The sequence below is a fragment of the Microtus pennsylvanicus genome, chromosome 11 (assembly GCF_037038515.1).
Source record: "Microtus pennsylvanicus isolate mMicPen1 chromosome 11, mMicPen1.hap1, whole genome shotgun sequence".
Classification (NCBI taxonomy): Eukaryota; Metazoa; Chordata; class Mammalia; order Rodentia; family Cricetidae; genus Microtus; species Microtus pennsylvanicus.
Window position 1 is genome coordinate 69372854 of NC_134589.1, and position 26474 is coordinate 69399327.

The 26474-nt window shown below is 44.0% G+C and overlaps 2 protein-coding genes across 9 annotated transcripts in view; one reads left to right on the forward strand and one right to left on the reverse strand.

Annotated features, from left to right (window-relative positions):
- The window catches only part of Cdkl3 (cyclin dependent kinase like 3), a 96397-nt gene extending 90130 nt beyond the window's left edge, over positions 1-6267 (reverse strand). For 2 of the 8 annotated variants that reach the window (XR_012912412.1, XM_075992682.1), the window contains exons 1-2: positions 6069-6262; positions 5419-5598 (exon numbers count right to left, since the gene is read on the reverse strand). Coding sequence is in view for 7 of the 8 variants with exons in the window: in XM_075992682.1 (XP_075848797.1) it covers positions 5419-5583 (165 nt within the window). In the remaining variant the exon portion in view is untranslated. The other 6 variants (XM_075992684.1, XM_075992685.1, XM_075992683.1 and 3 more) reach the window with 5 other exon arrangements.
- A 3937-nt stretch (positions 6268-10204) lies between these two features.
- Ube2b (ubiquitin conjugating enzyme E2 B) lies at positions 10205-24592 on the forward strand. The gene is made up of 7 exons (XM_075992700.1): positions 10205-10299; positions 10616-10684; positions 12887-12967; positions 15469-15494; positions 19061-19150; positions 21895-21983; positions 23332-24592. Exons 2-7 carry the CDS (start codon positions 10641-10643, stop codon positions 23458-23460), a joined length of 459 nt encoding a protein of 152 aa, XP_075848815.1. The 5' UTR covers positions 10205-10299; positions 10616-10640; the 3' UTR covers positions 23461-24592.
- Positions 24593-26474: the final 1882 nt, after the last annotated feature.

A 26474-nucleotide genomic window follows, 5' to 3' on the forward strand; every position in this document is an offset into this window, starting at 1 on the left:
TGCTTGGTATGTACACAAGTACCTGAGTTCAATCCCTAGCAACCACAGATAACCAGACATAGCAGCAGGCGCCTGTAACTAGCACTGGGTGAGGTAAAGTTGGGTGGATAGAGGGGAAGCTCACTGCTCAGCTATTTCGAGCTCAACTGATAGCTTCAAATTCAATGACAGATTCTGTTTCCGAAAATAAGGTAGAATGTGGTAAGAGGCAGACACCCAACCTGATCTCTGACATTCAGGTACACATGCACTTCAAACAAACAAATACATCAAATAAGTGCTTTTAAATAATTGCCATGTAGCAGCGTAGAAGACAAATAAAGCTTAATATTTAAGTAACTTATTCTATTTTTCGACTATTGTCCTTGCTACAATCAATTTTGAAATATTTAACTACTTTTTAAATTAACAAAAATATTTATAAATTTGGATTTAAAATGAGTATATTTCATTATTAGATTCACTAGTAAACTATAATTTATTTTAAAAATTTATTCATTCATGATGTATACAGTGTTGTGCCTATATGTCTGCCTGCAGGCCAGAAGAGGGCACCAGGTCTCAATATGGATGGTTGTGAGCCACCATATGGCTACTGGGCTGAACTTAGGTCCTCTGGAAAAGCAGCGAGGGCTCCTAAGCACTGAGCCAGCCCCGCAAACTATAATTTTTTTAAGAAAATCCTTTTAATCTAGTGGTATAACGTCAAGTTTTCTACTTTCCTGCGACTAGCAGAGACTAAAATCCTTGAAACAAGACTGGTAGAAATTTTTGCCAAAATACAATTCCAGATTCCTTTCCTAAATATTTGGGGTTTTTTTTGAAGACAGGGTTTCTCTGTAGCTTTGAAGCCTGTCCTGGAACTAGCTCTTACAGACCAGGCTGGTCTCGAACTCACAGAGATCCACCTGCCTCTGCCTCCCGAGTGCTGGGATTAAAGTGTGCCACCACCGCCTGGCTTCTTTCCTATTTTTGCTCTCCATTTCTCTGTTTAGTAAGATGCTGTGGTGCGGCCGCGGCAATGACACACTGGCAGCAGTGAAGGGACAGCGGAGGGTCAGTGCTTTCAGACACCACACAAATGGCCCACCTAGGGAAAACTGCCGGTTTTCTGTACGACCTCTAATTTATATTCCTATAGGCTTATTTATGAGTATAGGTGTCTGATCTGCATGTATGTCCGTACACATGTGCATGCCTGGTGCTCACCCCTGGAAATGAAGTTACAGATGGTTGTGAGTCACCATGTGTGTGATGGGAATCAAATCCAGGTCCTCTGCAAGAACAAAAGCTCTTAACAGCCGAGCCATCTCTCCAGCCCTTAGTCTTTATTTTAAAGGCAAAATAGTGGAGGAAATAAGGAACAAACAAAAACAGTAGGAGTCTTCTTTCTTTGTGTGTATTTAATTATATTTTTCTCTATTACTAGACAACCTTTCACAGATATTCTAACTGCTGTGTCAGTAATTTAATCAGATTCTACCATTAAAATTTAGTTAATATTGAGTTATTTGGGCAATCATTTTAGGTTAAGAATATTAGCAAATGCAAGAGCTCTCTTATTAGATTATGCTAAATTGAAAAGTGGTATGCAGCGGCACGTGCCTGTAATCCCAGGACTACAGAAGCTGAAGCAGAAGAGAAAGAATTTGAGGCCAGCCTGAGCTATACAATGAGTTCCACGCTAGTTTGGACTATGCAATAAAATTTGATGTAAAAAGAAGGGGCCTGGAGAGATAAAATGGTGATTAAGAGAACTGGCACATCTTCCAGAGGACTCTGGTTCTTTTAGATTTATTTCTTTTGCAATTTTATGTGTATAAAATAGTAAAATATACGTACATATATGTACAGATATATATTTTACATTTATGTTTGTACATCAGATGCATGACTGGTGCCCAGGGAGGTGAGAAAGGAAAATCAGATCCCACCTTGTGGGCTACAGGAATCGAACCTAGGTCCTCTGGAAGAGCAACAAGCACTCTTAACTGCCAAGTCAACTCTCCAGCCCATAAGTCTCTGATCCTGAACCCTCATGCTCAGAGCTGTGACACCCTCTTCTGGCCTCTGTGGGGATGCACCAACATGGTACAAACACATACAGACTAAAGACCTATACACATAAAATAAAACTCTTCTAAGTTTAAAAAATATTTCAGCTAGGTGAGGTGATGGTGCACGCCTTTAATCCCAGCACTTGGAAGGCAGTGGCAGGTGGATCTCTGTGAGTTTGAAGTCAGCCTGATCTACACATCGAGTTCCAGGACAGTCAGGGCTGTTATACAGAGAAACCCTGTCTTGAAAAACCAACCAACCAAAGAAAGAAAGAAATATTTTAAAGGAAGAAAGGTGGGAAGAGAGGGAAAGCAGGTGGGACATCCCATACAAAGTCCGCGAGAATAGTTTGGAGTGCTAATGGTGTCACAGGCCTTTAATTCCAATACTCGTAAGGCGGAGAGAAGCAGATCTCTCTCTCTCGGTAAATCAGAGGCTAGTCTGTTCTACATAGGAAGTTCCAGTGCAGCTTGGACTACATAGGGAGACCCTGTCTTAAAAAAGAAACAAAGTGTCTTAAAACAATTTGCATATACCAGACATGGTCCCACATACCTTTAGTCTCAGCATTCAGCAGGCAGAGATAGGCAGATTAGTGAGTTTGAGGCCAGCCTGGCCTACATAGCAAATTCCAAATCACCCAAGGATGCATAATGAAACCCTGTCTCAAATAAGTTATTTGCCTATAGTTATAACAAAATATGTTTACAAGCTCATCTCCATGTTCTGGTCACTACTGGTTAGTGTTATAGTATCACTAAATAGGGCTGGAGCTAGCACTCAGCTGGTGGAGTGCTGTCTAGCGTGCACAAAGCCCTGAGTGTGATCCCTAACAACACATGAAACTGCGAGGCTACACGGCTCAAAGGGTAAAGGCACTTGCTGTCAAGCCTGACAACCGAGAGCCCTCCGACTTCCGCAAGTTACCCTGTGGCCTCCACATGTGCATTGTCAATGTGCATCACGCACACACCAGAATAAATGGCAAAATGTAATTTAAAAATTAAAAACAACAGGCATGGTGTATGCAATGTCAGCACTATGGAAGTGGAGGCAGAAGGTTCAGAAGTTCAAAGCCATTATTTCCTAATTTGATTTCTCACTTAAGGAGCACAAACTGCCTGACAGTGCTGTTTCATTTCATCAGGCAAGGACTGGTGTCTTTCATTAAAAAAAAAAAAATCATAATGTCTTTACTAGCTTTTACTTTTCCTTTATACGGTCTAGAAATATAGCACTTCCAACTGTCCACAGGTGCTAGCATGGAATTCTATTTAGATTTATATTATCTAATACAGACAAAAAGAAAGAAAATGCTAGGCGGTGGTGACACATGCCTTCAATCCTAGCACTCAGGAGGCAGAGGCACACAGATCTCTGTGAGTTCGAAGCCAGCTGGTCTATAAGAGCTAGTCCAGGACAACCAGGCTGTTACACAGAGAAACCCTGTCTTGAAAAACCAAAAAGAAAAAGAAAGAAAACGTTTCTTTTGTACCAACAAAGATGGGCAAGAGCAGCTGTACTCTTCATCACATGTAAAACATCTGGACTCCACTGTCGAGGTGAGAGCCCCGAAAGCACAGTAAGATAGAACACCTGTACCTGGAGACACTGCTTCCCGTTTCGGTGTCTAGTTTTGGACCCAGTCCCCAAAGAATGTTCACACTCTTTACCTCCTCCGTTCTTTGCCTGTCACACATACAGTACCCTCATCTCTCCTGACACTTGCTGTTTGCAGAAGCCTAATAGTCTTTAGTTAAATATCCCTGTCATCTCTAAGTCAACAGTCCCAGAACTGAACTAGCTCTCAAATTCTCCTCCACTTTACATCAACTGCAGCATTCTCTGAACTTCAAGGACATCTCCGACTCCTTTCTGCCTGCCATTTACACTGCTGGAGTCTAAAAAAGGCCTCATGATATTAGCAGGATTTCCGAATTAAATTTCCATCAGACCCCTTTAGATTTCAGTCTTCTGATACATTCTACAAAGTATTGATAGATTAATACCTAACAGATTTTTTTTATTCTTTTAGTTTTTAAAGACAGGGTTTTTCTGTAGCTTTGGAGCCTGTCCTGGAACTAGCTCTTGTAGACTAGGTTGGTCTCAAACTCACAGATATCTGCCTTCCTCTGCCTCCCAAGTGTTGGGATTAAAGGCACGCGCCATCACCACCTGACTACCTAACAGGGATTCTTTACAATTAACTCAAACCTTCATTTTCCATCTCCTAAAAAAATCAGGTTTGTGTCTTTGAGTCAGGGTGTCACGTACCCCAAGCTGGCTTGGAACTTAATATATAGCAGAGGATTGCACATACTCAGTTTTATGTGGTTCTGGGGACCAAACCCAGGGCTTCGGACATGCTTGGCCAGCAGTCTACCAATGGAGCTACTCCAGATCAAACCCAAACCAAGTTTTGACTTCTTAGCCTAAAACGCTTTAAAATCTACTTCCAATTTACGGCACTAATTAGAATTCTAATTCTATACAAGAAACTCATAGACAAGTATTTGTTCTTTTCCTTTCCACTCTTGCTATTGTTCTTGTCTTTCTACGCTTATGTTGTTCTGGAACTCAGCAGTAGCTCCACTTCACCCAAATGCTACACATCCTTCAAGGCCAAGAACACAGCATATTTTCTGCAAGAACCCTTCCCAGCCAAACAGAAGTGTGTGGAATTTAATAGTAACCATTAAAAAACACAAAACAAAACAAAAAACCTGTGTGGTTATGTGGTTCCGCACACAAGCCTGCAGGTGTCCCCCAGGAGCTGGAGGTACAGGCTGTTGTGAGCCTTCTGATATGGATCCCGGGGACTGACTCTAGTCCTCTCCAAGGGCAGCAAGCGCTCTGAACCACAGAGCCATCTCTCTGGCTCAGCATGAGTCACTCTTATTAGGATTATCTTTTGTACACCTCCTGTCTAGTCATAAGTCATTAAGGAACAAATTTTTACTTCTTTCTAGTCTCAGCTTCTTCCACAGTCCTTTGTACAAAGCAGACGTCTTTAAGCATTATAACTGAGTAGTTTTGAACAGCTTCACAATATTATCATAATTCTGCTATTCACAAGAATGCAGATCTTTTATCACTAAAAATTACAAACTATAGGTAATGAGAATTTCTCTATGCAGTATATTGTTAATGGAAATGTTCTTTCATACATTTTATCTTCATTCTACAACAATTCCTCGCTTGACTTACACAATCAAGGCAAAAGAAGCCCGGTGTTGTAACGTAGCCTGTAAATCTCAGCACTGGAAAAAATAAGTGTTCCAGGCCAGTCTGGACTTCATAGCAAGATGAATTCCAATGGGAAAAAAATTATATATACAATAAAAGGCAAAAGAAACAAACCTTTAGAAACTTTATTTCTCTCGTTGCAATTTTGTTGACAGATTTTTCTGGTTTCTCATAGAATATCTTAATGGCCACTATCCGCCCAGTATCCTTATGTTTGCATTTCATGACCGTTCCATAACTTCCCTCTCCCACTTTTCCAAGAGTTTCATACATCTCCATTTTCGAGCCGGGCTTCTGCTTCACAGAAATAAGGAAAATGTTATAAGTTCATGCTTTAAATTTTCAAGCTGGATAATGTATAGAGTCGATAACCCCCTATTTCAAATATAAGAACAAAATCTAGGAGAGCTGGCTACAGCACAGCCTGTTCGTGGGAACTCAGGTTGTCGGAGAAGTTCCAACTTTCACCACAACACATGGGTGTCCTGCATTAATCTAGCATTTTGGGACTAAGGGAGGTCTGATTCGCGCTTAATTCAGGAAACATTTTAGAATACGGGATTTAGAAAACAAGTTCCCTTTTCAAAAAACAGCAAAGACGAAGGAAGGCAGGTTAAAAAGTCCCTCTAACAAACACTGCGGGTTTCTTGTGACCGGCTACATCCCCACCTCGGTACCGCATTTGCCCACGCGGCCCGCCCTCTCCTGAAGCCCACAGCCTAAACAGCCACAACCCGGGTCACGCCTCCCGCCGGGCTGTCCACCTCGTCCTGAGAGCCGCCGCCGACTCAGCCCATCCTGTAGTCCCGCAGGCCCGGCTCCGCGAAGTCCCAGCCGGCCGCGGGACACCACGCCTCCTCTCCAGGCCGACTTTGCCGGCTCTGGGCCGCCCGACGCCCTGGCAACGGGGTGGGGGCGGGGCCGGCGTTCGAACAGCAGTACGCAAGACTGGAAATCGCTGGGGTCCCGACCCGGAAGGGAAAGTGACACGAAGCGGAAGCTAGATGGTGCAGTAGGCCCCGCGTGCTTGCAGAATGGGGGAAGGCGGGTTTTGTCGCAGATTGAACGCCCTCGAGGGCTCTTTCTGCCAGGGGAAAAGAGCATTTTGTCGCCAGGGTGACTGGTCACCCGCTTGTGCCCCGTCCTAAGAGGCTGATTGTTATTAAAGACAACTGACCCAAGGAAGCCTTTGTGACTGGTTTGCCAGTACTACATTAATATTCCATACACCTGAATCCGACTTCAAAGTCGACATCGATCCTTAAACAGGGACAAGATGGTTCTTAGGCAGAGGGCATAGCCCAGTGGTAAGCCACAAACTCAGCATTCATTACACCCCTGACTTATTCCTAACTCCGCTTTCACTGGACCCCTAATTTATTTCTAACGGTATTTCTAGTGTTCTTTAAGATTCTCGATATTCCTTCGTGTTTTCCAACTACTGGTACTCCTTTTTTACTTGTTTTGAGGCAGGGCCTCCTTTGTAGCTCTGGCTGGCCTGGGACTTACCTGTAGTCCAGGCTGGCCTTGAACTCCCAAGAGTTCATCTGTCTGCTTTGAGTGCTGTGCTAAAGGCCCTCGCAGTCCTTTTACAAAGTTTTCTCACTACATGTGAAATGCAAAACGGAGTGCTATACAAGGACACTTGGGAATGTACATTTAATAACCCGAAGAAGTGTTGAAGGGCTCCAGCTTGAGATCCTGATTCAACTGGAATAGTAGTAAAGCTAGTTCAATAAGATAGCTCAGGAGAAAGGCTAGGAAGCTGACAAATTGAGAGCAATCCCTTGGGTCTGCTTGGTAGACAGAGAACCAATTCCTCCAACTTGTCCTCTGGCCTGCACACAAAAATAAATGAATGTACACAGGAAGGGTGCTAAGGGGTGTATGTAAAAAAGAGAAACTAGTCTGCTTATTTAAAAACAGGTTAGAGCATCTCCTCCTGTCTATCCAGTTAGGGCTGGATTTCGGAGCTCGAGAGTGAGGAGGGATGGGTACCTGGTTTGGGTTGCCATGTGTCTGTATCATCGACATCCTCATCGGTCTGTCCTACCCCACACAATAAAAGTGTCAGCCATGTGGCAGTGGTAACACAAGCCTTTATAGCACCAGTGCTCAGGGATGGGGAGGCAGAGGCAGATCTCTGAGTTCGAGGCCAGCCTGGTCAGCAGAGCGAGTTCCAGGACAGCCAGGGCAGTTGCAGAGAGAAACCCTGTCTTGAAAAAAACAAACAAACAAAATGTCATAGTTAAGTCTTCCAACACTATGAGACCTGCTGTATGTTAATTTTCTATTTGTTATGAACTAAATATTTGCAAAGAGCAAAGCATGAACCAGACTGAGTTCCTGGCATCACTTAACTCACAAAGCTGCCAAGTCACTGGTACCCATTCTAATCCCAGTACTCTGGGGAGAGGCAGAGGTCTATCGAGACTGAGGAAGCCTGGTTGACATAGCAAGTTCCAGGCCAGCCTGAGCTACACATACCCTGTTTTTAAAAACAAAAACTAAGTTCTAAGACCATAGTTGTAAGTTTCCAGCAAGCAGCCTGACCAAGAAATTGTGTGGGGTTTGTTAATATTCTGCTCTCTAATACTTTAGGAAGTACAAGGAATTTGTCAAAACATTTCATTTTGGAAAAAAATCAAACTATCCCATCCATTTCTAAGTTAAATTACTAGATAAGGGACAAAATGAGATTTTTTTTAAAAAAAATTCTCTTTAGCATTTCACTGCATATAATCCCACATATTTATCTGCCTTTGTTCTTAACCCATGAGGAAGATTAGGAATGGTATGGCTGGATGGCAAATTTTAAAAAAAAAAAAAACCTTTAATCCCAGCACTTGGGAGGCAGAGGCAGGCGGATCTCTGTGAGTTTGAGACCAGCCTGGTCTACAAGAGCTAGTTCCAGGACAGGCTCCAAAGCCACAGAGAAACCCTGTCTCGAAAAACAAAAAAAAACAAAACAAAACAAAAAAAAGAAGAAGAAGACAAGGAAAGGCAAGATACTTGTTACCTATGCCAGCTACTCAAAGGGAGTTGAAGCCAGCCCAGGGAACCTTAGAGCCAGTATCTCTCCACACAGCTCAAGGCAGAGTGGAATTTGCAGCCCTCCTGTCCCTACCTATTTAGTGCTGAGGCTGCATCTGTGCACTGTCACTTTCCGCTCAATAAAAAGTTAAAGGGCCTTTAATCCCAGCACTCGGGAGGCAGAGGCAGGCGGATGTCTGTGAGTTCGAGGCCAGCCTGGTCTACAGAGTGAGTTTCAGTACAGGCTCCAAAGTTACACCGAGAAACCATGTCTTGAAAAACAAAAAAAGGACTATATAAGACCCTGTGGTTCTATCATATACCTCAAAAAGGAGGAAAAAAACTTAAAAAGTTAAGAAGTATTTAACTAAGCCGGGCGGTGGTGGCGCACGCCTTTAATCCCAGCACTCGGGAGGCAGAGGCAGGCGGATCTCTGTGAGTTCGAGACCAGCCTGGTCTACAAAGCTAGTTCCAGGATAGGCTCCAAAGCCACAGAGAAACCCTGTCTCGAAAAAACCAAAAAAAAGAAGTATTTAACTTTTAGCTGAGTCACTCTGCGAGTGCAGAGCAGCGGCTAGGGTAACTTAGACCTACCTAGCAAACCTCAAGGTTACTTTTCTGGGGGTAGAGGGGGATAGGAGGATGAGACTGTCTCACTGTCACTGTCACTGAGGCTTACCCTTCAACTCCTAATCCTTTCCACTACCTGAATGGTGGGATCAGCAGAGTACACCAAGCCATTGGGTTCTCAAGGTTCCTTTAAACCAAGAGAATTCAGAGTTTGAAGAGAGGGGTAAGGGCAGTGGGAAACGTAAAGCCTTCCTGGTTTCCTGAAAACATGGGCAGGAGCGGAGCAGTGGATTTTCATTCCCTTCCTCCTTTCCGCATCTTCTAAAATGTTCTGTACCCGACTAACAAATCCTCACAACTGGAGATGGAAGCTGAGGGTGGGTATTCCGTGACTCGGCAGAGGACAGGGTCAAGGCTTCTGAGCCTGCTGTGCATCAGCACTCACGACGGGGCACTTCCGGTCCTCTTGGCACCCTCCTTGCAATTATCCAAAGCCTGTAATGAGCTGTAATGAGTTATCTCAGACTCAAGAAATACCTCCCACTCACGTCTGCACCATCTCTCCCCCATCTGAATCACTTCTGTATGTTTCTTTGACAACCAGCAGCCCATTGATATGCTCTAAAATCACACCTCCACATGTCTTTTTTTTTTTTCTGAAGCTGAGGACCGAACCCAGGGCCTTGCGCTTGCTAGGCAAGCGCTCTACCACTGAGCTAAATCCCCAACCCCTCCACATTTCTTGAAAAATACAATTGTGCCTCAAACGCAGGCAAATTCAGATTCCAATTTCTTTAGCTCTATGCCGTCTTTAAAGGCTTGGACAATCTAGTCCATGCTCATTTCCGTATAAAAATCCCACTAGTGGGAACAGGTTATTGGTCCCAAAGCCTGTGAGCCATCTCATTTGGGCTGGCCTTAGCATTCTTACAAGTGTACGCGACCGTTTCAGCACCTGCCCCACGTACCAAAGTTGCTAAGTCACTTGAAATAGAAAATTCAGATTTTTTTTGTTCCGTGTTAAAGACTTAGAAGGCAAGCGGTTCCTTCCACAACATCTCCTTCGGCAAAGTTCCAGTACTTGGGGCCAAAAGAACAAGATACGACTAGAGGTGTCAAGCTCGCTCTTAAACTCAGCGACCTGCCTCCGTTAGACCTAAAACCAGGAGCCAGGCGACGCCGTCACGTGACCTGTTTAATGGCGTCACAGGGACACGTGGTTCTAGATACTTCGCTCCCTCCCCCTCAGGGGTGGATTGTTGACAACGCCGCCAGCGGTCACGTGACCTGACGTCACCCCCACCTCCTTTCCCTGAAATCTCAGGCTCCGGATGCGCCCGTCTCTCCCCGTCCGGCCGAACCTGAAACTAGCGACGGGGGGAGAGAGGCAAGGTAGCGTGTGGCCGCCGGCGGCCACGGGCCCGTCGCGCCCGGCGTGAACAGGGAGCGGGCTCGGCGCGGCTCCCCACAGGAAATCAGCCCGGAAGACGGACCCTGGCGCGGGCCGCGGCCGCGCGCGCGCCCGCTCGCCCCGCCCCCTCCCCCCTCCTCCCGCGGTGGTACTGGCGGAGGGCGGAGGGATCTGGAGGCGGCGGAGGGAGACGTCATTGCAGGGTTGTTTGTGCAGTCTCGGCGGCGGCAGCGACCCACAGTGATTCGGCCGCTGCGCCGGGGGGTGGGGGGGCCGAACGGGACTCTTTTCTTTCAGACTGACCGCGGGGCAGCTGCGGAGCATGTCGACCCCGGCCCGTAGGAGGCTCATGCGGGATTTCAAGCGGTAAGGGCCCTCGCCTTATAGTCCAATATGACGGCCCCTTCCTGAACCCGCGGGACTGCAGGGCGGGGATCCGGGACATCTTCCCCTTAGTGACCCTGACGGACTGTGGGCCTGCGAGATCCGCGGCAGCCTCGGCTTACCAGCGGTTCCCACTCCCTCGCCTGCTGCCTCCCTTTGAGTGAGGATGGTCGGTACTACTGCCTTCTGCCTTCCTCCTCCCCCCCAAAGTAGGAAGGTGGCCATTGCTGGGCCTATGTGTCCCCAAGGCCCATCAAGGCCAGATGCCGACGCCTCCGAGCCCGCCTCTGCACCCTGCGGCGTCCCCTCCCCAGCCGGTGCGAGCGAGCTCCGCCTGAGGCTCGGGCCTCGCCTGGCCGACCAGTCCAGCTTTGTTCCAGCGCCCCGCGGACTCCCGTTTGGAGCGGGGTTAGGGTGAATCCTGCCCCACGTCCCTTCCCTTTCTGCTGCGATGAGGGTGGGGTCTGCCGCGCGAGGGCCGGAGGTGGTTAGCCCATCCCCCCGAAACCTGACTCTGCCCCCGCCCACCTGGAAGGACCTTGAGAACTGGCTCGGGAAACCTGGGCCGAGAGATGGCCACTCCAGTGGCTGCCAGTGCCTTCTGGAACTGAGATCTGGCTGCCGAATAAAGGCCTATCTATAGCCTCCCGAGCCTGGAGAAATGCCTCCCATCAGCCGGGAGCTCATCTGATACTCCACCTGGGCCTCCTTTTGGAAAATAGGGGTTTGTTAGGAAATACAGGGCTTGGAGGAAGAAGATGACCTCTTCCCTCCTCTTCCAGTTGTTTCTTTCCGTGAAAACGTACGAGTACAGAACAGTACCCCAAGTCCAGCGTCAAGATATTCTTTAAAGTTTTCTTTTCTGGTCAGACCTGCCGTGATTGAGACAAATCTGTAATATAAAAACTTAGATTTGCCGCTCAGGAAGTAACCTTCACTTCGCCATTATAGAGCCCCGTGTGAGGCGTTTGGAAGCCTTTGTCTTGGGCCCTTGACAACTTCATCGTTTAATTCATTCGCTGCTGCTTTTAGCCACTTAAAAGTGGGGAGTCAAGCAGTACGCAGTTCCTGTCAGTAGCCTAATCTGCTTGATGTTGACCAAACAATACACTTTTTGTTGCCAAGTGCCCTACCACCTGAAGATGGTGTAGCGCTTAATGTGTGTGCTTAATGGAGAGGTTTTGTTTGTTTTTAATCTGACAGGCAAGGATGCCCTTTTTTGGTGCAAAAGTCAGCCAGGGCTTGAAGTCACTGTGTTTGATTAGCTCCCTGACTGAAACGCAAATAAAACTCCCCAGTTACATCCATTGTTATCTCTTGTCCATTTTTGCAATTCCTGTACTTGATTCTAAGTTGAATACACCTTGCCTTTGGTGGTTTTCCAAGGATCTTCAGGTTAAAAAAATTTGATGATGACGTCTGGTGAAGTCTCCTGGTCTTAGAGGTAGATTTTGCCTTCAAACAGCCTTGAAAATAGAGGCTGCTGGAAAAGCTAGCTGGAGCTTCTGGCTTCTTTAGAAAGCCAGTGTCTGAAGCACAGGGTGTGAAGTAAAACTTGCTTTCTAGTTACACTGAATGTGGTTTTTAGTCATTTAGCGTATACAGAGATTTGCTATGTTTTTGTGTTGTACAGTGTCTGTGGTTAGGACTGGTGAGCCTTGGATGGTAGGAAAGGTGTAGGTTCTCTGTTTTGTTGTTTTTGTTTTTCGAGACAGGGTTTGTCAGTGTAGCCCTGGCTGTCCTGGAACTCACTCTGTAGACCAGGCTCGCCTCCAACTCACAAGATACCCGATACCTGCCTCTGCCTACACCTCCCAAGTCCTGGGTTTAAAGGTGTGTACCACCACCCCCTGGCATAAGCTGCTGGTTCTCTAGCAGTAGTTTTTACTGTTGAGATTATAAGCTCTCAGTGGGTTAAGAGTGCAGTCTGGAAACATGCGTTCTTCAAGAGCCCGTATCTTAAATCTCGCTGTGTGAAGAGGGATGATCTCTTAGGCCTTTGTAGTTAGAGATCACTCTAGTATTAATGCGTGTATTAACCTGGTTGACTCATTTAAGTTGTGGTTCATTCCCACTCCAACAATAACAAGGTCATTCTAGCCAGTCTCTCAGAATAGGTTCAGTAGAATTTGACCTCACTGACCTTTATGTTCAACTGTGAAAATGACCGCTCTGGATTTCCAGATTGCAAGAGGACCCGCCTGTGGGGGTCAGTGGTGCACCATCTGAAAACAACATCATGCAGTGGAATGCAGTTATATTTGGGTGAGTTGAACTAGTTATCCAGGATAGCTGTGTGGGGCCTCCTTGAGAAAAGTAAGTACATAAGCACTAAGGAAAGAGGTTGAAGTAGAAATTCTCCTGGGTGGGGGCATTATCACTTCTTTTAAGAAGCCGTGGTTGGACCCAGGGCCTCGTGTGCTTGCTTACTAGTGCTCCATCACTACGCTGTACGCCCAACCCCTGAAACATTTTATTGAGTCTGGGACAGTTAGATAAAATTGCTTTGCTTCTTGCTATTATATATAGTTTTATGAGATTTTCTTTCACTTGAGCCAGGGTGTTGAAATGTTGCCCAGGGTGATTTTGAACTGGGCTCCAGTGATCTCTTGCTTTAGGCCCTCAGGTAGCTGGGACTGTGGGAGTAGGACACTACTGCCTATGATACAGATTAACAGCCACTCCAGGTGACTGATAAAAACCAGGGTTCAAAGGCTTTAAGTGAAGCTTGCCTACCATGTATACAGTCCTGGGTTTGATCCCCAGCACTAAAAATAAGTAAATATTTTAAATTAAATGGAGTGATGAAGGAGATGAAATAAATTATCTCATTCAGTGTTTGTGCTCATGTTGTTGGAGGTGTAAAAAGGCTTGGAATCAAATACCGAGACCTTTGCTGTGACAAGAGTTTCAGCTACAAATCATCTGGGTCCTGAGCAGGAATGTGTTAGTATGCATGATGGTGGCATTGAACTAGGCCACTTTCCACATTGCAGACAAATGCTCCATTGCCAAGCTACACTCAGACCCTTAAAATGGTATTTTGAGGTAGACTGTTGACAGGGTTAGCGTGCAGCCCTTTGATTCAGCACTTGAAGACTAAAGTCCAGGCTGCGTAATGGATCCAGCTCACAAAAAGCAAAACAAAAATGCAGAAGATCTGCCTTTAATCCCAGGACTCGGGAGGCAGAGACAGGCGGATCTCTGTGAGTTCGAGGCCAGCCTGGTCTACAAGAGCTAGTTCCGGGACAGGCACCAAAGTTACAGAGAAACCCTGTCTCAAAAAACCAAAAAAAAAAAAAAAAATGCAGAAGATCTACATGACTTTCCCAGATTGTCCTCAAACTTAGAATCCTCTTGACTCAACCTTCCCAGTGCATGGGCCACCATACTTAATACATCCTTAAATTCCTATTTATTATTATTTTGTGTATGTGTATGTGTGTGAGAGAGACCGTGTGACTGTGTATATGACTGTGTGAGTGAGTGTAGGTGCCTGTAACCCACAGCACTCAATATAAAGGTGTAAGATGGCAACTATTAAGTCACTTCTGCTCCTTCATCATGGCTTCCAGGGATAGCATAGCAAGCACTTTTACTTGATGAACCATCTTGCAAGCCCTGCATATCCTTTTTGATTATGTGTGTCTGTTGGTATATATGGGATTGTGGGAATTTGCCGCTACAGCAGACTGTGGAATGGTTTTATGTCAATCCAGGTAATTGATTAAAAACTAGGATCTTAAGGGGATGTGAGGTACAGGAGAGCAGGTGCCCATGTAAGACAGGCAGACAGGGGTAGGGAATCATAGCTCCTGAAGCTGTAGTTAGTTATGAGCTGCCTGAATGGGTGCTAGGAACCAAACTCCTGTAAGAGTTTCAAATACTCTCAATCACTGAGCCATCTTAGTGATGGGAGACTGGGAATGTAGCTCAGTTGGTGGAGTGCTTGTCCAGCATTCTCAAAGCCCTGGATTCAGCCATCTGTAATCATACCCCTTGGAAGACAGTCAGAAGGATCACAAATTAAGAGCCCATAACAAGACCTTATGTCAAGAAAATCAAAATAGTTAGGTGTACTGGCTCATACTTATAAATCCTAGCACTTAGGAGTCTGAGGTATGGGCATTGCTTCAGGGTCAGGCCAGCCTGACCTGACCATGATACCCAGTTTTTTTCTCTGTGTGTGTTACACCATCCCTTTTTAAATTTTTAGTTTGAGACAGGGTATTACCAGGTTGCTCAGGCTGGTCTAATTCTCCCTTTGTATGCCAGGCAGACCTCAAACTTGACATCCTCCTGCTTCAGGCTCCTGAGTATCTGGGATTATAAGTGTATGGCATCATGCCCACTTGTATACTGTTGTTTTGGTTTGGGGTTTTTCGAGACAGGGTTTCTCTGTGTTAACAGCCTAGCTGTCCCAGAACTTATTCTGTAGACCAGGCTGGCCTCGGACTCAGAGACCTGTCTCTCTTCTGGGATTAAAGGTATGTGCTTCCACGACCCAATTTTGCAGCAAAATCATAGACAAGTTTGTTGAGTAAAATTATCCTTTGGGAAGAAGAAACTTGAACATTAAAAGTTATTTCTGCTCTCTCTTGTCAATAAAAAGCTGAGGCTGTACGTTGGCCTAGGTGTGTGTACAGCTCTCTGGGTAGCAGGATGACTGCAGCCTTTTCTAGTTTCCCAGTTTATTCTTCCCCTCCTTGAAGACAGAAAAGGCAGAGTAAAAAATGTCTTTTAATCAGAAATCTTCTTGTTTTCAGACCAGAAGGGACACCCTTTGAAGATGGTGAGTAATTGTTAATTATTTTCTTTATGATATTAAATGGGTGCTTTTAAGTCAGAGATTCGAATACCAACACACCTATTTGAAGCCTTTAGTGTTCTAAGCAAGCACTCCACTGCCAAGCTCTGCCCGACTCCTGAATCCATAGTTACCAGTAGCTTCAAGCTTCACTACTTAGCACGTGTAACACCCAAAGCATTCTGCAGTCTTTTGCAAGTTGGTTATATCTAACAGGAGCCAGGAATATGGGGGAGAATGGTTCAAATCTCTAATCAAAATTACATTTATTAATTGATTTTAAGCAGGTACAGATTTTCTCTAATTATAGTAGATCTTAAAAAATTAACAGCTTTGCTGTAATTACCAAAGTGACTTCAGAATTTATCCTATTAACATATTTAACAAGAATAATGGCTGTGAACTATTTGTCAGGGGATAACCTGAAAGTCTAATAAACAAGTACTTGGACTTTGAAATATTGCCTGTTGAAGAACAATAGGGCCGATCTAGGCATAAGTCTTAGAAGTGCTGTAAAATAATCTAGATCTGTATTTGAGATGGATCTCACTGTAGCCCCTTCTGGTGACTGGGACTCAGAGAAAATCCTCCTGCCTCTGCCTTCTGAGTGCCGGGATTGTCCTCTTTCTTACTAAATATGTATGCATGTGTTAGAGATATGTGCCACACTGCCGTACTTATTTCTAGGTAGGGATAAGACATCCAAGGAGGTATCAAGTGACTGTAGCAGCTGTTTTTGTTTTTGTTTTTAAGCTATCTCAGGATGTCTCAGTTGCGTTCAATCCACAAACCCTTTCTGGTGTCTGAGTCCTCTTTCAGGAGGATTCTGTGACCATCTTAATACTAATTGTTGACCTTTGCATTGCTGATATAGAAACAGTCTGAGCTAGAGCTGTACCTAAATAATTGAACATCTAAGAGCAAGTTGAGACCTTGACCCACACTATCGTAACAGTCGCTGTGTTCTTTGCATGGTAAAATGTCTTAGTGACAGTGGGAGTTGCTGGTGACCTCTCGGTCTGCTCCTTGATGTTGTGCATGATGACAACACATGACAGAACCACTTCTGCAGTTGAGTCAGTCACAGCTTGGGCTGCTGGTGTGTTCGTGGAACATGCTTACTTGAAAGGATGACTGACAGACCTGGAGAAGTAGCTGGGTGGTGGAGTGTGGCTGCCATGGCCTTGGGTCTTGGGTCTAGTCTCTAGCATTGTCAAAGATTGCAAAACCAAAACTTTATCCAAAGTACAAAAGAGTTTAGTGTAATTGAGTACAGAATGTTTATTGATAAGATTGTAGGTGGTTCATTGCAACGAACCTTTAAAAAAAATCTTATGCAATAGCAAACCAGTCTAAAGGGGCTATAAAAATCACAGATTTTCTTATGTACTATGCTACAATCAAAAAATAGATTACAACAGATTGTATTTAGATAAGAGAACCCAGCTGTCTTCTTTAAACCAAGTCTTAAAGAGAAATGTAAAAATAATGATGTACCTATTGCTAGCATGTTTTTAAGTATGTTATTTAGCATGTCTGTAAGTATATTTAGGTTAATTGTAAGGCTCAGTTCTTTTTGATGAATTGTAGGATTTTCTGAGTTACTGTTTCGATAGCTTAAGAATGACCCTCCAGGTGTGTCAGGCTAGCTCTCGTCACCGAGCTGACATTATTCCAACCCCATTCTGTGTTGAGACAAGATACTGCAGAATTGTTCAGGCTGGCCTAGAACTTGAAGTCCTCTTGTCTCAGCTGTCTGTGTAGCCAGGGTTACAGTATTTCCCGTGCACCCCACCCACCCCGGCTTGAATCTGCTCACTAGACAAGGGTTCTGTCGCTGAGCCATGTCCCCAACTGTCAAATCACAGTTTCTAGTACAAGCTCCAGTAGGTATCACCAGTGGCTTATTGGAGGCAGTCTATGCAGAAACACAAGATCCGGTTGTTTACATCTCAGAGATTTTTACAGTTACTATTTTAATTAAATGCTGCTTTTAAAAACAACATTTAGTTGGGCAGTAGTGATGCATGTCTTCAATCCCAGTGCTCAGGAACCAGAGACAGATGAGTCTCTATGAGTTTGAGACCAACCTGGTCTCCAGGGTTGAGTTCCAGGACTGTTATACAGAGAAACCCTGTCTCAAAAAAAATTGTAGAAATCAGAAAGTGGTAATAATTAAACCAAATTGTTTACTAATTTGTCTACCACTCGGTACTGTTTGGCTCTTAGAGTTCTTTTATCTGTTGCCATGGTGAGTTATCATAGTGAATGCTGTTCTCTTCACCTCAGTTTCATGAATTCACTCCTTGCCCATAGTGGGATTAATACTGCTGAGTGGTCTTGAGACCAAAACCTTAAGATTAACTATCCCGTACTTGTGCTTGAGATTGTATATGGTCCAGCTGTTTTTATAAATTGCAAAAATTAAAATGTAAACTTCAAATATGTAAGGGTTGGAGGTGTAGGTCAGTGAAGAGTATATGCTTGAGATATATATGAGGCCCTTGGTTTGATCCTCAGCATGTAGTTAAGGCTAGCTTTATTAACTGTCTCAGTTACCCCTATTAATATATGTGCACATAAGAAATAAGGCTTAGCTTTATTTGTTTTTTTTTTTTTTGGTTTTTTTTTTTTTCGAGACAGGGTTTCTCTGTGGCTTTGGAGCCTGTCCTGGAACTAGCTCTGTAGACCAGGCTGGCCTCGAACTCACAAAGATCCACCTGCCTCTGCCTCCCGAGTGCTGGGATTAAAGGCGTGCGCCACCATCGCCTGGCAAGGCTTAGCTTTATTTGACTTCTTTCTATCTTTAGTCTCTAACCCAAATTTCCAGCCAACCGCAAAACAAAAAGTAACAAAATGGAGATTGTGTTCCAATCTATGAGGAGTAAAGATGTAAACTAGCCAGTTTGTTTTTAGCATGTTCAAAAAAAGGAGACAGACTTACCTTTCTTATCAGCAGCCAGGCCTAAGCTGTCCTTTGCAGTTGGTAATCAGCTCTCAGAATCCTTTGGCACCCTCCTTTTAAGCTGTAAACTTTCTAGTTCCTTAAGTGTGAATTTTTAAAATTTTAGTAGTTGGCCCAGTAGCCTTTCAAAAATAAGACATTCGGGACTGGTGAGATAGCTCAGAGGGTAAAGGAGTTGGCCCCACAAACTGACAACCTGAGTTTACTCCCAGAGGGTGGCCAGTCAGAAGTTCAAGGCCCTCCTCGGCTACTTAGGTGGGAGGAAAGAGCTAACTTCAGAACAAATTTGGCCTCTGACCTCCACACACACAGACCCTGGTGCGATGCCCATCTGCACCCCCAATCAGTTAGTCAGCTAAATGTGACCGTCACCACTTCCACACTTCTGTAGTAGCCCATGAAAATGCATGTCCTCCAAGTGCTTGCCAGCATCACTTGTCCACAGTCTAACACAGAAGTACGTTAGATGTTTTATATGCTAAGAGTTCTCCAGCTAATGTGTGGTTGTGCAAAATCTGATATGGAATTAAGATTTATTTAAAAGTAATGTTTGTCTTTACTGTAATTTGGTTTGTTTTCTACCTAGGTACCTTTAAACTAGTAATAGAATTTTCTGAAGAATATCCAAATAAACCACCAACCGTTAGGTTTTTATCCAAAATGTTTCATCCAAATGGTAAGTAGCAGCTTCTTAGATTTTTTTCAGTGATGGGAAAAGGGTGCTGGAGGGTTTGTCCCTCCCCCTGGGTATAGCTTATTCTTAGAGTTAGAACCTGTTTTCAGATACTGCTTCCATGCCCGTGTTAGCCACAGTTTTGTTGCTAGAATCCTAACAAGGTTCCATGTCTGAGGTAAAGTAATTTTAATAACATCTAAATTAAAAGTACTAAACATCTATTTGCTTAAAGAACATAAACTTCCCCTGAAATTTGGCTTCTGAAAACATCACATTCAAGCCAGAGGGTGGGCAATCAGGAGTTCAAGGCCATCCTTAGCTACTTAGCAACTTCACAGTCAGCCTGGACTTCAATGAGATTCTGTCTTCCAAAATAAAAATACAGATTTTAGGGCCTTCAAAATGTCTCAGTGGGTAAGGGTACCTTGCCATCAAGTCTGCCAGCCTGAGTTTAATCCCCAGGACTCCTGTGATAGAGAGATCTTCTGACCTCCACACATGTTACTTGATGAACACTCATTTCTGCGTGTGCACACTCAAATGAGTAAAATGATAAATGATGGGATCTCATAGCCACGCTGGCCTTCATTTTGATGTATATATTCAAGGATGACTTGGAACTCGGGATCTCCTGGTTGCAGGTCTGAGTGCTCACATACAGATGCCACCACACCCAGTTTAAGTGGTACTAGGGATCAAACTCCAAGTTTACACAGTAGGCAAGCACTCTACAGACTAAGCTACATCTCCAGTCCTGGGTTGACAGACAGATATACATACGGTGTTTGCCATTCTATTTGCCCGTTGTTATTTATTATTTATTTATTTGTTTTTTCAAGACAGGAACTTTTTTTGTACATCAGGCTGGTCTTGAATTCAGAGATCCACCTGAGTGCTAGTATACCCAGCCTACTTGTCCATTTTAATTACACAATTTAGTGGAGTTTTAGTATAGTCACAGGCACAGTAAAACCATCAAAATGACCAATTTTCCTTTTTCTTGTGAGATAACAGTCTGAATGTTTTGTGTTAATGGATTCTTAACACATGACCCTTACTTACTTTTCATCTACATAAACCTTTTGTCTGTTGTGGTTCAACTGTATCCCCAGCCTTTGAGCTGTCATTTGTCTCTGCTGCTTGAATAATGTTTTACTATTTTACTATTTAGATATATTCTATTTACCTGTTAATCAGTTGATGGACATTTGGATTCAAGTTTTCTTTTGGCATCTCAAAAAAATCAAAACTAGTTCAAAACTTTAAAATTATCAAATGTTGTTCTGAGTATGACATTTGCTTCTATAGAACTGATGAGAAGCGGCTGACTTCTACTTTTAGACCAAAAGATCTGGACTGAGTTTAACCGTTAGTAATACTGAGTACACAGAGAACAAGGTGAGGCCAGGAGAGTAGATACGATTACCCAGAGATGAATAATGGGGATAGAAGAGAAGCCCTAGGATGGAGCCCTGAGGAAAGGCAGGCACGCACACACAAACACATACACACTCACACTCCTTAACCCTGTTGCTATAGAGAATATTGTTGTCACTGGGGTATTTCAGTTTGGCAATACTGCCAGGAGTAGTAGAACATGCTTATAATCTCAACACTTGGGAGGTAGAGAGAGGCAGGAGGATCAGAAGCTCACTGCTCTCCTAGGCTCCATAGCAGGCCTGGGTTACATGAGACTCTTCTAAAAGAATGAAATCCCGTACATTGGCAGTATCTGTAACATTGGCCTAGGAGGGTAGAAAGTATATCCCAGGTGGTTAAAAGTTTTTTGGTTAACTTCCTGCCACCGCTGCCTTCTACTTGTGTGTGACCAGGGGTTGGGGGATGAGGTGTATTACAAGCAAGAGTAAAGGTCAGCTATCAGTCTTAGCTGCTAATAATTTGACATGATTTTACAAATACTTGTTACTTCATTTACTCAAAGTGAAGGTACTTATATACTTTTTTAAAAACCAAAATGTGGAACTACTGGATGTAATTTTTATTTTTTTTCTTCAGGCAGAGACAGGCCAATCTCTGTGAGCTCAAGGCCAACCAGGCCTACTTAGTAAGAACCTGTCTATAAACAAAAACCCATTGTTTTCATGACAAACACAATATAGATGCCGTTTATGATGACTGTACTAGTAGTAATGTTCCATGCGTGTATCATCATTTACTATTCTGACGATGCCAGAAACCTAACCCAGGACTTTGTCCCATGACTGTAAAATGCTCCACCTCCAGGCAGGTGTGCTGTTGTTTAGCCAGACCGTTTTTTTGTACCACAATTTACTGTTTTTCTCTCATAGATAATGTAATTGTGAACATCCTACAAATAAATCTTTTAGGTATTTTTGGTAATTTTCTGAGAATACTCTCCAGGAGTGGGGTTTTTAAAGAACTCTGTTTGAGACTTAAGAAGGGTGGGGTAGTTTTGTGTGGGTGCTGGCTAGTGAACCCAGGCTCTGCACCTGTGAAACAGGCACTTGACCACTGAGCTACAGCTTTGGACCTGAAATGAAGTGATTAGTGTATATTGTGCTTTGAGAAAGTCTCTTCTTCGGCCTTCTGAAGTGAGCCAGATAATAACATAACTTTTCAGAACACATATTCCTATAAGACAGAAGAGTTTTGGTTACTGCCTGATGTTCAGAGCTTGTGACTTGGTCCGGTTTTGTGTTTGCTGACAAGTTCTCTTAACTAGGATGAGTCAGTGGTAACTAACTTGAGTGTTGTCTTTGCAGTGTATGCTGATGGTAGCATATGTTTAGATATTCTGCAGAACCGATGGAGTCCCACATACGATGTCTCTTCCATCTTAACTTCAATTCAGGTAAGTGTGTGTTGCAGAAGCATCACAACCTCTCCACAGTCTGTGGGTCACAACCAGTTACTTAGAGCAGACTAACAACCAAGGAAGCAAACCACCACCCTGTGCCCAGGATCTAAAGCAGCACTCAGACAAGGGCCTGGACTGTTCTGCACTTTCCTTAGTTGACATATGAGGTCTAATCCACAGCTTGTTTGCTCTGGCGGTGGTGGTGTCTCTTGTTGCCTAGGCTGACTGACCCATGGATGACTTTTAACCTCTGATCCTCCGGGCTCTCTTCCTGAGTGCTGCAGGTACAGGCTTAGGTGCCACCGTGCCTAGTCACAACCTGTTCTTAATCATGCTATACATTGTCACAGGTCAGACTTACTCATGCCCACATAGTATCTTGGGGAGGGAGGAGTAAAGATGATTGCTTAGAAAACCATAGGGACCTCTAGGAACTGCCAAATCACAGAACTGTGGCCTGTTTTGTCCCATCCAGGAAAGTCTGTTTGTAAAAAGGGTAGTAGCTGTTGACCAGTGAGTCTGGGGAGGCTGTTGTAGCTGTGCTGATTTGAGGGGAACAAAAGATCTTTCGATTTATGTCCATCTTCCTGAGCCTTTTCCTCTACTGTTAGTTCTCATTTCTAGAGAACATCATTATGTTTCATTGACCCTTGTTCATACCTACTTCCCTACTATCTGTCTGTCCTGCTTACCCTCTGTCCTTCTGTCCCATCCCTGTATGTTGTATCCTCCTCCCCCCACAGCCATCCACCATAATCCACTTCTGTTTCCATGTTCCATGTATTTAAAGGTATATTCTACATAGAAGAGCAACCATTACCTTAAGTTGCTTATTACTCTCTGCTCTTCCCTTCCCACTGTGGTCACCTTTACTATTCTATTCCCTTCTTGCTAAGTGTGTTTCATTTATCAAAGGAACAAGGCTTGCCTACAGATTTGCTGAGTGTCCACAGTAATGTTTAGGCCTGGGGGGTGTGGTTAGGAGTAAAGCACCTAGTAAGCTGGAGACCTGAACAACACCCAAAAACAAATAATGAAAATAACAGTTACTAAGGTATTATGGTTATTGTAGTTTCTTTCCTGGTGAGGAAGTTCTTATATGCTAATGAATATTGTACTTGGCTGATTTCCTTGAAATGGGAGGTCTCCAGGCACTGGGAGATGTTTTGGAAGCTTATGTTCTTGAGCAGCAGAAACCTGTTTCATGCCATTTCTCATGGCTTTGAGGCCTAAAAGATGGCTTAGGAACTTCCAAATAATTCTGTTTTGAATAATTTTTTGTCCTCATCTGATCCCTATTAATGTAACACATAACTGAAAGGCATTCTCTTCTTTCTTCTAGTCTCTGTTGGATGAACCGAATCCAAACAGTCCAGCGAATAGCCAAGCAGCACAGCTTTATCAGGAAAACAAGCGGGAGTATGAGAAGAGAGTTTCGGCCATTGTTGAGCAAAGCTGGAATGACTCATAATAGACACCTGGTCTGTTCATCTTTCATCGTTGTTGTGTATAATTTACCTCCCAGTAGAAAGGCTAGCCAGTTTTAAGTGCCACGGGTTTTAAGGATTCTGCAGAGAAAAAAGAAAAAGTCCTTCAGTTTAGAACCTACAAAAGCTTGTGTATCTTGATTAATGTACTTTTTATTGCATGGTGTGAACTAAGTTATTGCTGCATAAATTTGTAATATATCCTGTTTGTATTTTTTTCCAAGTGTATAATGTTGGTGTGGAGTTTTCATGACAGAATATACACATTTTGTAAATCTGTACTTTTTTCAAATATTGAATGCCTTATTTTTGAATTCTTTAGATTTTTAAATTGGAGAAAAGCACTTAAAGTTTTTTATATATGAATATTACATGTAAAGCTGTTAAAATACATAACTTCAGTGCAAGAGACTTTGTCACTTGTTTCCTTATCTGTGCAGGAGGGACTGAGAAGTCTCTAGCTCTCCGCCAGTTGAGAGCTTCATTTCCAACTGCAGAAGATCATACTTCTATTTTATCAAGAAAGTCTGCAAATTTGATTCTAAAACCAATTCTGATCTCCGGCTTTATTTTGAATGTACTTCTGTTAGTTCAGTTAACTAATTATAGACTTACTGGTCTGATTCTGTCCAGCTCTGTATTTGGGCCACTTGTTAACGTGCGTTTCTCATGTTAAACTGTACCTATTGTGACTTCACAATTGGCACTCGCCCACGAGCAGAGCTGACGTTCTCTGCAGTGTGGCAGCACCTTCACAGGCTTTTGGTTAAGAAAGTAAAGCCATCACCATTTACCAAACGCCGGGCCGCAGTATTAACAATGGCCGGTTGTGTTGGTTTGAGCAAGGCAGAGATTTGGAAAGAATCTTGGTGTAACTTGAATATTTGCAAACTACCTTTTAATGCAGCTGCGCGCTACCTGTTTATTCTGGAACTGTTGAGCACCAGGGCCTGCCGAGTTGCTTCTCACCTCCTCAGTTGTATACAAGTTGTACTGCATCTTAGTTTACTGGATAGATTTAAAACACAGTATTGTAGAAAGCTAATACAAAGCTATCCTATGCCTTCAAATAGTATAGAAAATGGAAAATATACAAGTAAATTCTGTTGAACCACTTGTGTAGTCTCTCTAGTAGTTGAAACAGCTATTGCAGTGAGCCTGAGTTTCTTGTCATCCATACCAGCCTTCTAGAGATGTGCTCTGGTAACCTCTCCGTTGGAAAATTGGGTTGCAGAATGACTAAGTCTTCTGCTCACGAGCAAAGTTTAAAACGGGGATGGATAAGAACTGGTTCTTCCCTTTAGAAGTTACTCCTCCGTGGGGCTGATGGTTCAGTGGTTAATAGCATGTACTGTTTCCTCAAGAATCCAAGCTCGTTTTCCTGCACCCACTTCAGACAGTTCCGAGCTGCCTGTAACTCCAGCTCCAGGAGGATCCAAAGCTCATGATTAAAATTAATACAGAAGAATGTCAAGCTATTAAGCAGAGTGTAGTGGCACATATACTCAGGAGGTGGGGGAGGGGAGGGATCATGGGTTTGAGCCTGGTCTACGCAGTGAGTTCCAGGCCACCCCACGTGTGATAATTCTGCCATTTAGCTCTAAAACAAATTCTTTTCCTCCAGTGACCAGACTGTAAATAAGCAGTAGCGTGAAGGATCCTCCTGTTGAGCTAAACTGTCCTGGATACTGTGTCAGCACTGCAGGGTTTTGGTTTTGTTTTGTTTTTCAAGACCAGGAGCCTGTGTGGCTTTGGAGCCTGTCCTGGAACTCTCTCTGGAAACCAGGCTGGCCTTGAACTCATAGAGATCCACCTGCCTCTGCCTCCTAAGTGCTGGAATCAGAGGCGTGTGCCACCATGGCCAAGCTGATAAGCCTTTACCATACAGAAATGTTTGTTTTTACTCTCTAGATAGTTTGTACAACACGGAGCTAGAACTACTACTGGTGTAGATTTGCATAGGGGTTTAGGTGCACTTGTGATGTGGATGTCCAATAATGGCTGGCAGAGAACAGTCCCTATGGCACTGTTCCTGAACTTCCGTTTCATTACAGGTCAGGGACCCAAGAACACAGAGATGAGGTGTCTCATTCAGGTCAGCAGCTGAAAATGAGCTGTTGTTGGAGGAGTTTGACTCTGGAACCATTAAGGAAAATCTGGGGGAATTTCACTTGTGGGGAAATACTTAACTTGATAAAGAGTTACACAGAGACTTCGCAGTGGAAAGGTTTTCCTTGTCATTTCCTACCTTCATACACATACCCCATGTCAAAAGTCTAGCTAGAGAAACTTACCTGGTCTCTCTATAAAGAACCAATTTCTCAATGAACTGTTTACCCCTCCAGGAAATCCCCTTGTCTGGAGCTCCTCCAAGCTTAGCCCCTTCACAACAAAATGGTTCCATTTATATAAGTACCTTCCAGAGGCTGTCTGTGCGATTGCTCAGGGGGTGAAGGTGCTTGATGCCAAGCCAGAGTCAGATCTCAGGGACCCCAGAAAGAGAACTGACTTCCACAAACTGTCCTCTGCCACAACCTGGTACATGTGCTCTCACACAAACACAAAAAAATCAGGTTAAGGTCTGAGGACTGATGTAAACAAACTCATGGGTGGGAAGTAATAAAGCTGAGAGTAATGGTCTGTCTGTGCTCAGTAAACGAAGTGCCCACCTACTCAGTGTGTTGTGTTCTAGGGGAACCGAGGCTTGAACCGGGGTCCTTGAGTGCCAGATGAGCACTATACGAATGAGTGGCACACCGGAGGCTGGAGAGGTGGCCCAGTGTTAGAGAACACACTGCTCTTGAAGAGGACTTGAGTTCAGTTCCTGGCACCCATGCCAGGTAGCTCACCTGTAACTTGAGGGGTCCTGAAGCCTCTGACCTGTGGGCACCACCACTCGTGGACACAAATACACACATGAAGATTTAAAAGAACATGGGTATATAGCTCAGTATTTGGGAGACTGAGGCAGGATCATTATCATGAGTTTGAGGCTATC

Excerpts from the sequence above, each read along its gene's own strand:
- Ube2b (XM_075992700.1), top strand. The coding sequence starts at position 10,641 with ATGTCGACCCCGGCCCGTAGGAGGCTCATGCGGGATTTCAAGCG. Across the intron at positions 10,685-12,886 it reads CTCATGCGGGATTTCAAGCG|ATTGCAAGAGGACCCGCCTG; the intron begins GTAAGGGCCCTC and ends CTGGATTTCCAG. Across the intron at positions 19,151-21,894 it reads CAAAATGTTTCATCCAAATG|TGTATGCTGATGGTAGCATA; the intron begins GTAAGTAGCAGC and ends TTGTCTTTGCAG.